Here is a 16,651-nt window from a genome sequence, read left to right as displayed (position 1 = left end):
TGAAACTGAAATGCGGTAAATGAACTCATCTACAAAATGACAGTCAATCTGACGTGGAAAATATTGAGTAATGCCTGACAGAAACACACGGTGCTTTCATCCCGACTCAAATAGCATTCCTTCAGAACCGTTTCAGCTGAGCATAAAAAAGGACACCCGATGACTCCAACGCTGGCGTTTATGACTGACTGCATCTTCTTAAATTATTAAAATGAGAACTGAAATGGAAATGCTTTCCCTGCATCTCATCAGATAGCTATGTACCAAATAAGCTTGTTTTTTTGGAATGCATTTCTGATGTATTCCTACTCCACAGCTTTCCAAGCAACACAGTGTTTCTATGACTAAATGTTAGTCTTGGTCTCCTTAAAACCATTTAAAATTCAATTAAACAGCTCTGAATAACAATGACCTGGATCCAAGGGTTACTTATTTATTGTATTGGTACAGTCCATTTGTTCACTGGTTACATTTTGTGTGAAGATATTTTGTACAGTATAAATCAGCGTTTGGTACTACAAGACAACATAAATGAGTTTCAACATTGCTGTACAGATTCTGTTCACAAAGGGCAATTTTTTCGTGAAAACAAACTGGTAAGAAGAAACAAGCTAAATGCAAAGTATATTCTTCAAGCTGATAGATAGATAGATAGATAGATAGATAGACAGATAGATAGATAGATAGATATGGCTGAAATATACACTACATTAATCCTAAATTAAGTAAATGTTTGAAACTAGCGAGTACTGCAAAAGGACTGAATAATAACGGCTTGTTAAAAACACAAGGAAGGTTAAGGTTAAAGAACAGGAGCTATTTATTTATGTATTCATGAGAGTGAAGGAGGGGGGCTAGTTGGACACTGGCCTGCCTGGTGTTACCCAGCTCCCCAGAACAGGCAGCGCCCCAAGCTCCTTTCAACTCTTCAACACAAAGACAAAGGCACGAAACACTACCCAGATAAATCTCATGTACGTTTCCACAATGATACTGCCGGTCCATTTTGAATATTAAAACAACACCCCTACCAATTCCAGGTGGGGGAGCCCTGTCTGGCAGCCAGATAGTGAAAATGAAGTGAGAGAGAGAGAAAGAAAGAAAGAAAGGAGAGAAAAAGAGAGAAGGACAAAGTAATCCAGCCTTTATCTTGGGGCCTTCCCAGACCTCATTGTAAATGCAAAGCCTCAGGCAGGGGTAAGGGGAATTAACTGGGCTAACAAATGCAGATATTGAAGTGTCAGCACCACTGATCTCCCTACTTTGCCAGAGTTGTGGCTCCCTTCCCCCTACCCCACAGTTCATATCAGTCTGTATTGTTCTCCATTGAAGCCTGAAGTGATAAGGTCCTTTCCTCTGCCATGCTCCGTCAACGAGAGTTGGGAAACCCTGCAGAAAGTGACCGAGGGATCCTGCAGCACACAATAGCTGGTCTCCACAAAGCATTCTTTCTTCTGGGCACAATCCCAAAGCCGTGCTCCTGTTAAACTCACAATCCTGAAAGTATGACATTTAATCAACATTATTCTGGAGATTTTTTTTTCTTCCTTTTTTTAAAAGTTCCATGTGATAATGAAAGATCATTAAAAAAAAAAACATAGAATAATTCATGTCTTGTGCAAGTTCCTAAGTAAGCATCAATAAAAAGTAAAAAAAACAAAAAGGTGGGTATTTTGATCAACTGATGTGCGTTAGAACAGCTTCTGTAATGGCAAACGCCATGTTATAGCTACAGGTAGTTAAAATATTGAATGCTGTGCTGTACTGTAGCTGCTTAAAATAAGGATATTTTCTGCTTTGGGCTGCTGGTGTTTAAATAACCTAAAAAGGGGGCATTTACATTACACTGATATAGAATACAGAACACTTCTGGTCCTAGAAGCTGTGCGTAATCGTGCCATGTGCCCTGCTTTCTGCTCAATTTGGGATACATTTGGAATGGAACTCACTTTTTTTTGTTTTTGTTTTTTTTACTACAAGTAATTTTCTCCAAGGCAAACTAAACTGAATCTGAAATAGACTATTTGAATTGCTCTACTGTACAACATGCCTGTGGGCAAAACTGTCATAAGGAACTGAATCACCAGCTCACACAGCATCAAGTTTTACATTGTCTTTTCTCTGCACCAAATACAGGCAGCTAAAAAGCCTTCAAATAATAATAATGGCATGCAATGCAAACGCAGAAGATACCTACAGTCAACATCACTGAAGTAACATGTGGCTGGTCAAGAACACCTCACAGGAGCATGACTGGACTGTGTGATGCCACCTCTGACAGGAACAATGCTTCCCGTGGTGACCTGCAGCTGTACACAGTGTTGAGGTCAATTCCAATTCCCTTTGAAGGAACTGGAATTGATATTTTAGAGACACAATCAATGCTGCGACTGTTCTACTTTCATTAGAAGACAGGAATTGACCCCACTCCCGACTGTACATGCCTACTGTTAAAAGTACCTAATATTTCTACAGTATCGAATTTCCTCTATCGGAATGAGTTCAGGAGAATGATGTCAGTCATCCTGCAACCCTAACTGGGACTCACAAAAGTCCCATTTCAAACCAGTTTGATCATACCCTCCTGTTGATGGAAACGTCAAACAGGGCAGTGCACTTTCTGAAGGAAATGTTCCCGAACAGTACTGAAGAACTCCATGTATGAGAAGTTGAGTAAGAAAGGGTCATGGGTTCACAACCCCACACAACACAGGATGCCCTCCCCCATGTGAATGGGCTCCCTGTTGTAAAGTGTGAAACCCAGGGAGGTCAGGCGTGACACTGCATACATATTTTATACAAACCACTAACGTTTTAAAAATTCTGGTTTTTAACATTCTTTTTACATGAAGCTGATGTCTCATTTTTATCGCAAGACATTTTAATCCCCCCCCTTACAGTTAAGACTTTAATGCTGGAATTGTAATGAACACATCTGATTAACTTCACATTCCCTCAGAGATCAGCCCAGCAGCGAATCCATTCATTCTGCATTACCACAGAGGGTTCAGCATTTCACCAGCTGTACTCTAGCCAATGCCATATTGTGTTGGTACAATATTTGGATTTCTTTCAATTAAACGTGACCCTGTGCTGTACCGAGTACTTCAATAAGAACAGCTAATGATCTGCCAAGCCACCTTGCTCCACCACATACAGCACGTTGATGTTTATCTGCATGGGACAGATGTGCTCGGTGCATTTGAAGTGAAATGTCAGTCCTTGCTAATGTGGCAAGACTTACATCACCAAGGCTTCCTGAGCACTTTGAAGCTGCAGCTCAGCTTGTGATTAACAATTCAGATTTATTCTCTGGAATTGCAGGTTACTTTAAATACCCCAGCCTCCCCGACCTACTGGATATATTATTTAGAAGAAAAAAAAAATGTCTTGAGCTGAATAAGATGAAAAGGTACTGAAGCCACAGGCTTTACAGCAAGCCTCTTAAAGATTGTTATGGTTAAAACTACACCATTCACAGATTAATACCACTGCTTATGCAAGACACTGGGGTCCCTGTAAATAACATATAATAAACTGAGCTGCAATGAACAAGGCCAAGCAGAGCACAGGAAATATATTAAACATACGGTTTCTCACAGAACAGAACACTGCATGTTTTCCTTCTTGGGTCTCAATAGCAGTTAGGATAACAATTCTACACATTTTGGTACCGTTTTGAGTGCTTACATCCTCTCCTGTATACATTTCTGAAAGAAACAAATTGCATTTACCAATAATATAAACTGCAGCTTTGTTTTATAACATTGTACTTCAGTGATCTCGATTGTTTAAGCTTCAAAACAGGGACCGACTGCTTAAACATATTGCAACAAAAATAAACAAGCCGTCTTGGTGCTGTGTATATTGCACTAGGTGTTTCGAAAAAAAACACTTCAAAAGGTTCATTATAGTCCACTATAGGAAAAACACAATACACGCCCATTTACAATCTATCGGGTTAATTAATTTATTACAGGAATTTGTGTTCAGTTAAAGTGAGTACTATTGTATGCCAGCGTATACTGTTTTACCAACACCTGCTCCAAGAAAGAATCTGAATCGGGATTAGAAAAAAAAAAAAAAAAAAAAACACAGAGAATACACACACTAAAAACACACTATATATATATATATATATATATATATATATATATATATATATATATATTATACACATATACAATATATTATATATATATACACACACACACACACACACTAATAGACGGCAATAGCGGTGCCCCGGGGAACAGAGCGGACACAAAGGTGCTTCAGATTGTCATTTTAAGGCAGTTTTTAAAAGATAAAAACACCATTTGGGCCAAGCCCCCTACTGTCCAGACTAATGAATATTCTTTCCTGATGGGCAAGGCTACACTCTCCCCAACTAATAATACCCGAATAATAAAGGACTGTAATGGGCCTCGCTTTTTAAACCATTTGTCAGTAACACTGGGAAGTGTGAAGCGTCACAGAGGCAAATGTAACACGTCTTAGTCCACAGATGCGTTTGTATTTCTAATAAAACCCGGTGAATTCTTCATGTTACACTACAAGATGAACGTCGGCAGGTCACAGTATTTGCTTACCCTTGAAGTGTCTTTAATTTCAATGTATATTAAAGAAGGGCAATCTGCTAGCCCTTCACATTTTCACCCAAACGAATCGAGCCAATGGTAAACAACGCAAAGATCACTTATTTAAATAGTGTGCCTCAGGTATTAAAATAATACACTTCAAAATAGCTTTGACTGACGCAGAATTCCAAGTGACAAGAACAACTTTTTTTTTTTTTTTTTTTTTTTTTTTTTTTTAAAAGGCAGAGAAATCCACACCAATGAGTTTTAACCGTTTCAGTCCTGAATTATTTTTGTCAAGCTGAAGAATAAACTCCTGTATTGCGTATACATGAACAGGACCGTTTTAAAAAAAAAAAAAAAAAACATATTTATACACTAGCTCGGCCTGTCGCCGAGGAGTCCTGTGAGGTTCCAGTGTAATTTCCAATGACATCATATGTTAAGGCACCATGATGAGGTTGAGGTCCCACCAGGACTGAACAGGTTAAATTGCATTCATTGAGGAAATACTTGTATTTGTGGTATATACTAGGCTTCTAAATGATTAATCATGCTGGGTTTTTCTTTGGCTTTAATAGAATGTCTTGGTCGAACAGGCGATCCTTTTTTGATGGGCTTCAGCAGTTGTAGTGGTATTTATGTGGAATATTGTTTGCTTTCAGTAGTATGAAATCTGAGTTGTATGTCTTCTATAAAAGCCACAGACTCATTTGTTTAATATATATATATATATATATATATATATATATATATATATATATATATATATATCCAAATCAACACCACAGTATACAAATCTGACTACCTTCATTTAACATTGTAGTTTAAACATTAATAATAATAATAATAATAAATTAATTAATAAATAAATAAATAAATAAATAAAAATAAATCCTCCACCACACAAATAAGCCATAAACAAAAAATACATGACATAGGTAGATGCAGGTTGTAAAGTTTAAACGCTGAGAGAATGCTGGTGTCTTAAAACACGATCTCAGTGATTTCACAGCCTTTGGATTATTTTTTTTTATCAAATCCAACATTACATAAATACATAAATAAATACATACATACATACATACATACCATGCTCTATATGCAATTTAGCCAATTAAATGCAGCCTAGTTTAGCAAGGGACACTTATTTTTAAGCCTACATAAAATATACTTTGACAAAAAAAATCGTGAATTTAAGCATGAAGAATATTCTCGGCGGTAGAATTCTGAATACAGTATAAAGGAAAAGCATAAAAAAAACAGAATGTGAAAATGAAATGTATCAGTTATTACAGTAATGTTAAGTAAAACGAGCCGCCGACGAACTTCAATGGATCCGATCCGAGGGATTCCTGTAGTAATCCAAGTACCCTAACATTTAATTACCTAGAGGACGGTGTAAAAAGTTTCTGCCAGACCCCTTAACTTTAAAACAAACGACCCGCATTTAGTAACATTGCACCCGTTGCCTTTGTATCTCGCCTCAAACAGCAGCAAAGTCTGAAAAAGCATGAAACGTGTTTTACAATTACCTGCATCGTGAAAACCCCGAGCTCTTCGGTAGACAGCTTTTTCATTTGATTTGCTAAAACTTGCGCTTCTTCCAAGATTGAAAACTCTGTTTCGGCGTTACACGGCGCACAGCACATCAGCGTGCACAATACCACCACCAACCCGGTCCAGCAGAACGCCTGGTCGTTATTCCAACAGAACGCTGCATGAACACTCCAGACTGGGGGAGAAACCCGGGATAGAAGCACAGATCCTGCGCGTCTCTGGCTCGCCATGATGGCTTGTATGTAGCAAACTGGGATTTCGCTCTGCAACCCTAAAAAGAATATAAAAACAACTTCAAAACTTTGTAACTAATGTTCTTCCCGTAGCCAAATAGTTCCTCCAGCCGTTTGACAAAAACATTTGCGCATCAACAGGTTATTGAGTTCCAAAATTAAAAACTAATTATTAAAATGGATGAAAATGCCCACACAGTCAACCAGCCAGCCAGCTCACATTCATACCAAGTTGGTGTAAATGAGAGTCGAAAAGCTTCACAATGGAAGTTAAAACAGCAGGCGCAGACACAAACACCGGAGTGGAGTTCCTGGAGGGTGGATTGGATTACATTCGGTAACAGTGTACGTACTTACAAGCAAGCCCGCGTGGTTGTTTATTTGTCATCTGTGAGTTTTTATGATTTACATTATAACGTGTTTCGGTTCTGAAGCATACATTTAAAAGACCTACATAAAATACTACTCATCTTCAGGCAGCGATTTACATTAAATTGAGCTTGAAACCTAATTTGCAAATCGTCATACCTTTTGAAAGATGATAGATTACACTATATTCGCAGTCTACCTGTGCAGTAAAACAAGGTATTTCGATGTTCCTGGCCTTATGCATAACCGACCCTGTACGTTAGAGATGTCTCACAGTTTCATGCTTCATATTATTAAGAGCTCTAGTTAAAATGCGTGGAATTCTAGAACATCATGGTTCTATTCATCACTGTGTGATTTCAACTCGTTTAGAACCATCTGTTGAGAATCGAACAGTGCCAGCGCCAAGGGGTGGGGCTTAGGGGGGTGTTTCTTTTAGAACCTCGATACAATGAAGGGGTTCGAGTGTCCAGGATACATCTGGTTCTGAAATATGTTAATACCCGAATGCAATTAAGTAAGTGTTGCTTGTACTACTCCGATCTAAATAACACATTGTTTTACTCCTTCATTGATACAAACAAGCCCTGCGCTTTCCAGCTGACATGTTTTAAGAATCTATGGGTTCCTATGGAAAAGTTTGCTAAATGAGAATGCCTGCTGTTATTTTAACTCCCCGTGCGCAGGATTTTCATCTAGTTCAGGATATGAAATCTCAGACAACTTGATCTTACTTCTCTTGAAGGTTAGCAGTAGATTTAGAGAGAAGGAGGGATGCATTGAAGTGGCCTTCTGTTTTTGTCACAAATATTTTTCTCATGTACAATTACCAGCGTTACCATAATTTCTGGAACTTCCAACAAGACATACTATATGTCTGAATGGGTTTTTATATTTTAATTAAATAAATACATAAATACATTATATGCAGAACATGGATGAGTGTGTTTTAAAGACATCTTGGTATTGGTGTGTTCCTTTGCGTGTGGGTTTTAGGGGGTAGTTCTTGCTCACCATACCTCACTCAGCTCATTTGTGTTTTGACCTGTTCTTCATAAACCCTTGTCGGTCACTATTAACTGTCCTTGCTTCCATGAGAAAAGTTCTAGCTTGACCCAAGCTAGTCAGTACTTACTGGAAACCAAAATAAGCTGAAAACGACACAATGGCCACATACCTCACTGATACTGTAAACTGTCATTGATGTTCGTTTAAGGTGAGCATTCTGGATCAGATTATTTCAGTAAGAAATAATGATAAACAAAGCCTTATTTCCATATGCCACATGTTTAATGATTGCCTAATGCATTGGAACCAAGGCCAGCCCCATGTGAGATTTGCACAGGCCTGTTTCATATTGCCAGGGGAAACGTGGCATGTACAGTACCTGCCCTTGACCGAACTAGAAGAAGAAGGTGCTGTGGAAAAAAAAGAAAACCTTCCACCTGCTCTCCACCAAGCAACAATCAATACGTGCACTGGAATAGGAAACTCAACCCGAAGAGATCAGGACCAAAAACAAAATGTAACAAAGAGTTAGAATTGTTGATCAAACAATATTCTGCTGGAGCTTTGGACAAGGTTCAAAGAAACCACTGGCCGCCACTCAACTAGTATTGCTATCCAGACATTGTGATCTGTTTAGAAATAACACTGAAGTGTCTGGCCAAAACCGACATGAAGGACTGCTCGCTAACCCACTACCAAAAAGACAGAAATTAAAAAGAGTCCCATCAAGTTTGCCCATTTTTCTTTTTTTACTGATAATGTTTTACTTGATTTCTGATCTGATATAGCGTTTTCACCTTAGTTTCAGAATCATAGTTTCACAACCTATTTTTTTTTTAATTCCCTCCTTCACTCTATAGCTTTTTATGCATTTAGTAGCAAACTTTGGGAATTTATATTTTAACTCACTCTTAGCCTGCCAGGAAGGTAACGGATTACCTCAGCTGCACACGAGCCTGGCTGCAGCCCAGAAAAGCTGCTCCTTTAAGGACTGTGGTGACTCTAAATCCATACCATATGCCAGCCACATAGTAAGAGCACGAGTTTCTGCAGAACGGCTGAGTGATGTGCATACTCAGCTGCCAGCCCCAATACTGGACCTGTGTGCGATTTGCTTTGGTTTCTGGCACCAGTTTCTGCAATTTGGAAAACATTAAATGTTGAAATATATCTTGTGATACACACTAATAGGCATGTCACTGACCCATGGGGTAACTTGCTCTCACAAAGAACGAGAAGTTCATTTATAAGTTTTTTTTAAATTTTTTTTTTTTTTTGCCAGACATATGATGGGGTGTTTGAAAAGGAACCATACTGTGTCCTACTGTTTTGCCTTTTGCTCGCGTTTCGAGCATAACAGGGGTCTGGTCAATTAATCTAAAGCGGTGGCAGATCTAAATACCACCGTCATTTAAATCATTAAAATAAAACATATCTGTATCTAAACAGTGGCAGCATTTACACCCTCTGTTGTTAGGATCAATTGAACAGACAGTAACAAGGACCGCAACAGTCTTTTGACCCAGAGTTGTGAATGCTACTAGAATGAAAGCCAAACCATGCAGGAATCTGAAACAGTGTGCTAGTGCAATCTTTAAAATAACTGTGCTTTTGCATATACAGCCAGCTGGCTAGGACTAGCATGCTGGGATGGGTATCTGGCTTGTTGAGCTGGCTCGCTTATTCCCGCCCGAGTAGCATAAACTTTCCCAGCTCAAAAATTCAGATGTGCAAGGGCAGAAAGCCAGAGAGCGGTCAGCTGTCCTGTCACACCACTCAATTTCATACCCGAAGACAAACAGAAAGTCCACCCAATTCAATGATCACCTTTCTTATCCAGAGGGACGTCAGTCAACAGCGTTATCACTGCGCTTATTGATTTTGGATATTGTGAAGCAGGCAATTAAAAGAAAGGCTAGGCCACTATCCATCACTTGCTGTACATTAATTACTTCCTTTTCACTTGCTGCGACTACCCACTGTACTTGGTAGCTTTAAGGAGGATGTGTCAGTAATGTGAGCTTGTTATCCATAGTACACTTCATGATGGATCAGACAATGGCTCAGTGAACTAAGATACTTGACTGAATTAACCTGCCTTTGCACTATAGTGCTATGGATTAGGAATACAGATATACATACTCTATTGATTATCAAGGCTCTCTTGATATTCTGTGCATTACAGTAAGGGTAAGGCATAGTCAGTAAAACCTATATTTTCTTTCATAAGTTAGCAGAGCCATTGAAGACATTGAGAAGTACTTCTAGTCAAAAGATTTGTCACTGAATTTATTACTTTTCTTTTAGTATTCCTAAAGTTAATGCAATGGGCAGTGCTGTGTGATGCGCTGCTGTTACGGATTCTGTCCTGTCCCATCAGTGAGATGAAGTTATAAGCTTTAAAACCATGAATGCAGAGGAGCTCAGCTCTTTTGCACAGTGGTTAAGACACTCGCCAGTTCGCACCCAGCCTCCGCCCTGTTAGATTAGCAGAACCACTTGTGTAGGTTTGTGGTAGAATAACAATGATTTGATTAGTACAGTACATGGTCTGGAGGTAAGTCTGACCTCTGTTATGATGCGGTTTGGGTTTGAGTGGAGATTTTTATGTTCCATTGCTGTAGTCACCTGTATAACTGATTTCAAGCAACAGACAAAACAAGGTAAGCTGGCCATCTGGACTTCATAAAAAACAAACAAAAAAAAACATTCTGTTGCTTGTTCTCATACAGTATTGTATTGGAGGAGCTGTTTGTAGAGCGAGGGGCTGGTCAGTAAAGACAGAGGCAGAGGCAACACCAGCCAGTCTGTGATTCTGGTATCTACTGACTGCAGCGCGTGGTTTTTGATCTGCAGCCAGACAAGAAGAAAGGAAAGCTGCTGACTTGGGATCCTGCCATAGAAATTCTTTCGGATTGTTATGATTAAAACTCACTCAGGCCTCATAACCCTAATATTTCATGTATTCATTTGGCAAAAATTGGAGACTGGAGTCATAAAAATGTCATGTAACTAGCACCACTCGTGCGGTATTGTAAAACCATAATTGTGTACAGTATGTGAAATAAGGCTGACTCATTCTTTTATCCTAAATCAAATTACATGTTAATGTTACAAAAACAGAGAAAAAAAAACCTGAAAATGTTTAGGAGACCATGATTTATATAACGTAGTTGTTTTGTTCTGTTTCTGCACTTCTGAATATTTGACATGTTTAATAAAATCACCCAGGGAGAATTATTGTAATAAGGTAATGTCTTCCTCCCTGAAACAGTGAGCTTGTTGCAGATTTGCAATGAGAAATAACTAACAGACTCTGTTTCAAGAGGGGAAGAAATCAAAGTGTAGTGTACCCGTGTATCACAGGTTGGGAACCTTATCATAATTAACTAAACATTGTGCATGATGCACCGAATTAAAGGAAAGGTGAGCAAGTAAATCTCCATTTAGAGACAGTTGGACATTACATTTGTTTGAGAAGCTATGTAATTATATGCAAGTTAGGAATCGGTTCAGTTATCAGGTTTTTCTTACAAAATTATTTTATTTGCATAATTTTAATTAAACTGTGAATCCACAAAGCCACCTGGCTCTGAGAGATAAATGGGTTGAAAATGTTAGTTTGATTTGACAGAATTGTGCATTGTGAATAATTTACCTAAGATCTTAGCAATCCAAGATGAATGAATGAGGCTGAGCTGTTAAAACTTCTATTGTTATTCAATTCAGTGCTGCAGCACCTAACCAAAAAATGAACACAACATAGTACAGCATTCGACAATATAGACATGATCGAATTGAATTTAAGACAACTGTCCATTAAGGAACCCACCTGAGAGGTCAGCTTTGATCTTTGCAGTTAATACAGACTGTATGCAAGCCATTATGCCCTTAGTATTATTGGAGGGAGGCTACCGGAAAGATCTATGGCAGACATTTTGAAGTCTGGCATGGAACAGTGAGATAGTGAACCATTACATGAATTAAAAAAAAATAAATAGAGAAGCAACCAATCCAAGTCCGAATACACTGAGGCCCCTGCCACCCCCCACCAACTTTGATTTAACAACATTTAAGTCACATTTATGACATTTTTAACCAACATCCAAAATATGGCCCTTATATTATTTATTTCTTAACAGACACCCTTTTAACTTACAATTGTTACAAGATATCACATTATTTTTACATACAATTACCCATTTATACAGCTGGGTTTTTACTGGAGCAATCTCATTAAAGTACCTTGCTCAACAGTACAGCAGAAGTGTCCCCCACCTGGGATTGAACCCACAACCCTTCAAGCAAGAGTCCAGAGCCCTAACCACTACTCCACACTGCTGATAAAAGATATCAAGGAGGTCTGATCTGATACGGTCAGTGCATTTGGTATATATAGAGATCTAGTCTAGCTGAGGTAATGGATTTTGGTAAAATTAGTGGTATACTTTTATTATTATTATTATTATTATTATTATTATTATTATTATTATTATTATTATTATTATTATTATTATTTTTTTTTTTTTTGCTGTTTTATGGGGTGAGGATTAAAACTTAAAAGGCACTTGCTGTAAATTATTGAAATTAAATATTGTCAGCCCCACAGTCTGAAGCTGTGCCCTGTTACTTTATATTACAAGAAACATCTCCTCAAATGACCACACTTTCAAAGAGTACATTCATTCGTAGTAGGCTACAAACAAAACAAAAAAAACAAACCCATGTGTTATACCACAGTAGAAGCATGGTTCAGTGTAGTGTAGCATGCTTTCATCTGCCTCCAGTATGATTACTGAGATCTGAAGACAATTGCACACCTACCATCTTCCCATTACATCTAGCGCTCTGGCCAATTTCACTGGGATTTCAAAACCAGATGTGGACGTATGTATTCCTTTATTCAGGCTTTGGGGGATATTAAAGCTGCAATCTCCAATACAGTTTGATACATTTCAGAAATTTTGTAACATGTTTCCAGTATATAACTTTTTTTTTAAATGGTATATATATATATATATATATATATATATATATATATATATATATATATATATATATATATACACTTGTTTAATTTTCCTTCTACACAACTGAAGAAGGGCTTTTGTCAAGATTTTTTTTAAGCCCATTTCTTTTCATAACCTCCTGCTGCTGCAAGTAGTACGGTGATGTCAAATAACCATGTAAAGCATTGTCAAACTTGAAACACAGACATTCAAATAGTATTCAATAAACATGCACACTGTATCAGCATAAGAATGAATGATCACCATAAAATTGAGTATCTGTTGATCCCACATTGATACGCTTCCCTGTGTGTGGCTTCCAAGTCTCTAAACTGGTTAAACCTGTTTCCTCGCTACGCTGGCCAGTGCACGTATCGCACCTAGTGTAAAAACCTGGAGTTTATGAATGTGCGTCAAATGATCACTGAGACATGTGAAACTGAGACTGAAGGAGCACTGACAGGCCTGGTTACAAAAAGAAGTGTCACTCTCCGACATGTGCCAAAAGTGACCCTATATAAACATTATTCAAAGAAAGGAACGTATGGCAGCGTTCAGTCCCCATCAAGCATAAAACTGTAACATTAGTAAACATATGAAATTATTATTATTATTATTATTATTATTATTATTATTATTATTATTATTATTATTATTATTATTAATTATACATTTTCATTATGGTACTGCTATTCTTGTAGGGGCTTGCCATACGACAAAACAAATAACTGTGATAAAAATCGTTTTTGTTATGTGGTAACTTTTAAAAGCTGTAATTAGGATAGAGTCACCATAATTCAAGTAAATGGTCTGGATAGAGGAGGATTTTCAGATTGTCTTCTTATTGAACAGGACTGGCAGTTGTCAGAATAGAGGGAGTTTACTGTAAATGTATATCAATGTGACAGATTCATTGTCTGACAGTATTTGTGTTTATAGATGCATATGCACTTTGTATGCCATGGTGTAAAGGCACAGCATTTAAATCTAAATTTGTGTGTACTTTTTATGAAACATTGGGATAAAAATCTCAGTCTTGTTTAATGTGGATAATTTAACCTGACCAGTATCTTTAAATAGTAAATAAGCCCATGCTTGTGTCAGGTCACTGGCAGGAGCTTTTAAATAATATATTTCTAGAATCTTTCATGTTAAATTGTATCACATGAGTGATTATACAGGTAGCCCTGATGTGGGTTATCAATAGAGATCCCCAGGACTGCTGTGGTGTGCTCATTGGATTTGGCGCATGTTAAAAACCAGGTCACACATTTCAATATAACAACAAATGTTATGCAAGATTCATTGAAAAGAAATTGGGATTTTATTTCTTAAAGGGGACGATGAATCAGGAATGGAACAAGCTGATGAGTCATTTTTTGTTTCTTTTTATTTATTTATTTCCCTCTCTTATACAAATAAATAGTTTCAGATAATTTAAATCTACCATTTTCTTGTCCGGACTTGTTATTTCAATAGCTACGATCAAAATGACTGATGTTAAGTTTTCTTCTTGTTTATTTTTGGCAATCAACATTAACCAGCTGTCGTTTTCTTCACGAAATGCAGAAAACGATCCAGTATTATTCTGCCCATGTCTCTAAAAAGTTTAAGGCATGCACAGTTTCCATGACAACATGATGTCTGGGCATTTGAAAGCTGAATATGATTTCCTTTTATAAATGTAGAAGTGTGGCAAGCTTTGAAGCCTAAGCCGATTCTCCGAAGAAACCCATTTCCTATATATAATTAAAATCTGTCTTGACATCATACCGAGATGATGACGGCATTTCCCTGCCTCCTGGATGAAGCTGATAATGGGTGTGTGGTAGAATGCAATTATTTTTCAGTACTTAAAATACAGAAACCTTTTTAATGAATCAAAGTATTTAATGAGGGTAAGACATTAAATAATTCAGCAGCATTCCAGAGACTTGGTAATTCACACAGGTCCATTATCGTTCTCTCCCTTAACAGGTAATGCATGCATAATATTTATTATGCTATATATAATTCTGTTACATGCTCTATTCTGTACATTATACAGTAACCTTAGTTCACTGCTTGAAAAAAAAATGCACACATCTTCCATTGGCCAACCAAAATAATTGGATATTTTTAGACTTGAGCTGCCTTTTTAACAAATAATAATATTAAAACATTATATATATATATATATATATATATATATATATATATATATATATATATATATTTTTTTTTTTTTTCTGAAGCGTTAACATAATAGTACATAGTACAATGCAATGCAATTCAATTCAATTCACCCTCAAGCAAAATACGTTTCTAACGTGGTTGAAACGCAAATGCCAGCCTCTGTAGAATACAGTGCTTACGATCCAGACTAAAAAATGTCAACATTTTTCATATGCAATACATTGCGTGTTTCCAGCCAGATCTCCATAGTGACAAGAATATAATTTAAAAACTTGGGCACTATAGGTTTAAAAAGTAAGAATGATAATAGGCAGGACAAAAAGCTGAGATGCTCCCTCCCTCTCTCTGCCTGGCACTATGGTGCAATACCTGGTCTTCACAAGCTGGTGGTTTTGTAATAAAAGACTGAGGGTGGGTTGGATAACCTCTTAAAGAATCAGTCACATGGACCGAAACAGGATCCTGAGGTCAAAGGTCACGCAACGACTTCCTGTTCATGCTATTGTTTACTTAAAGCCAAGCATTACAAGAGCCTCTGCATGTAGTCTGGATTAACTTGGTAGAAATGCTGGTTGGACCGGATAAAAACCCACCTGTTCACCTGTTATCTCGCACAATATCTGTGTTTTGATGGTTTCTTTGATTACAGTGTCTGGGTTTGGGCCACTGAGCTCAAAACAATGTGGCCATGACGTGTAGCTCTGCATTCAACGTACAGGATATCTTAAATTAGTTTAGATCATGATGTTTGCTTCAAGTTTAATTTGGAACTTTTACAGCACTGGTCTATCGTCTTGCTTATCGAGTTACATGCTGTCAAAATCCGTAACATTCAGTTTCTTCAACAGTACAGTCTCCAATTACAGATTGCTATCCCTTTATGAAAAATAATTACAGGGCTCTTTTTTCTTTCCATTTCCATTTCTGGATGAGTAAGATTGCCACAAAGTGTGTTTTCTGTTTGCTTACTGTATACACATCTATTTGAAGATGGATATTACATTTCAATCAGAAATGTGTAGAAATATACAGTACAGTACATACCAGTATGGATTCCCACATCCCAGTGAACAAACCATTCCAACCGCTCTTACACAGTTAAAACAGAACATGTTCCCATTGTAGGCTAGCATAGGTAGACCAATACAAGCCTTTTAACAGGACAACTGTACAGAGATTTAGAGGAGAAAAGGCTGCTAGGTGATAATCTGTAGGGATAAAGCATTCTTAAGATAGGAGTGCTTGAAGGAATGCTTGGACAAAACCTGCAGACAGCCTATTTATGTACACAACACTCCATGCAAGTCGCATTGCTTCAGGATTTAACTGAGTGTGTGTGTGGGCTGTGGTGTCCCAGCAGAAGACGGGTAACATTATTAGCAAGTTAAATCAAGGAACCCACATCCACATTTGCGCCAAACAGTTCCAGCCATAGTTGTTAGGTTCTGCTTCTGTAACATTAACTGGTGTTTTTCTTCTTTTCAAAAAGTTAATTAGAAGTAAAGTTTGCAGAAGTATTGTTTATTTTTGTATACCATGTGAAGATTTTTCGATCTATGAAATGTGCAGTTTGTTATGTAAAGACTCCTGCTGTTCAATAAACCTCAAAAACCAATTCTGCCTCTTATCCACAAACATGCTAACCAACTTGTCCTAGTAACTGTAACATATATGCTTAGTTTGTAATAGAAGCAATGCTTTGTTTAAATAGTTCAAC

The 16,651-nt window shown here is 37.5% G+C and overlaps 1 protein-coding gene across 2 annotated transcripts in view; it reads right to left on the bottom strand.

The window, feature by feature from the left end:
* The window catches only part of LOC117401207 (VWFA and cache domain-containing protein 1-like), a 54,018-nt gene extending 47,017 nt beyond the window's left edge, over window positions 1-7,001 (bottom strand). Inside the window, exons 1-2 of one of the 2 annotated variants that reach the window (XM_059031505.1) lie at window positions 6,902-7,001; window positions 6,116-6,411 (exon numbers count right to left, since the gene is read on the bottom strand). In XM_059031505.1, the coding sequence (XP_058887488.1) occupies window positions 6,116-6,411; window positions 6,902-6,986 (381 nt within the window). In that variant the 5' untranslated portion in view covers window positions 6,987-7,001. Of the gene's footprint in view, window positions 1-6,115; window positions 6,412-6,601; window positions 6,685-6,901 lie in introns of those variants that run through there. The other variant, XM_034001730.3, reaches the window with a different exon arrangement.
* Window positions 7,002-16,651: the final 9,650 nt, after the last annotated feature.

The sequence above is a fragment of the Acipenser ruthenus genome, chromosome 10, assembly GCF_902713425.1.
Source record: "Acipenser ruthenus chromosome 10, fAciRut3.2 maternal haplotype, whole genome shotgun sequence".
NCBI classification, from domain to species: domain Eukaryota; kingdom Metazoa; phylum Chordata; class Actinopteri; order Acipenseriformes; family Acipenseridae; genus Acipenser; species Acipenser ruthenus.
Note: the sequence above shows the minus strand (reverse complement) of the source record. Positions and strands in the feature narration are given on the sequence as shown.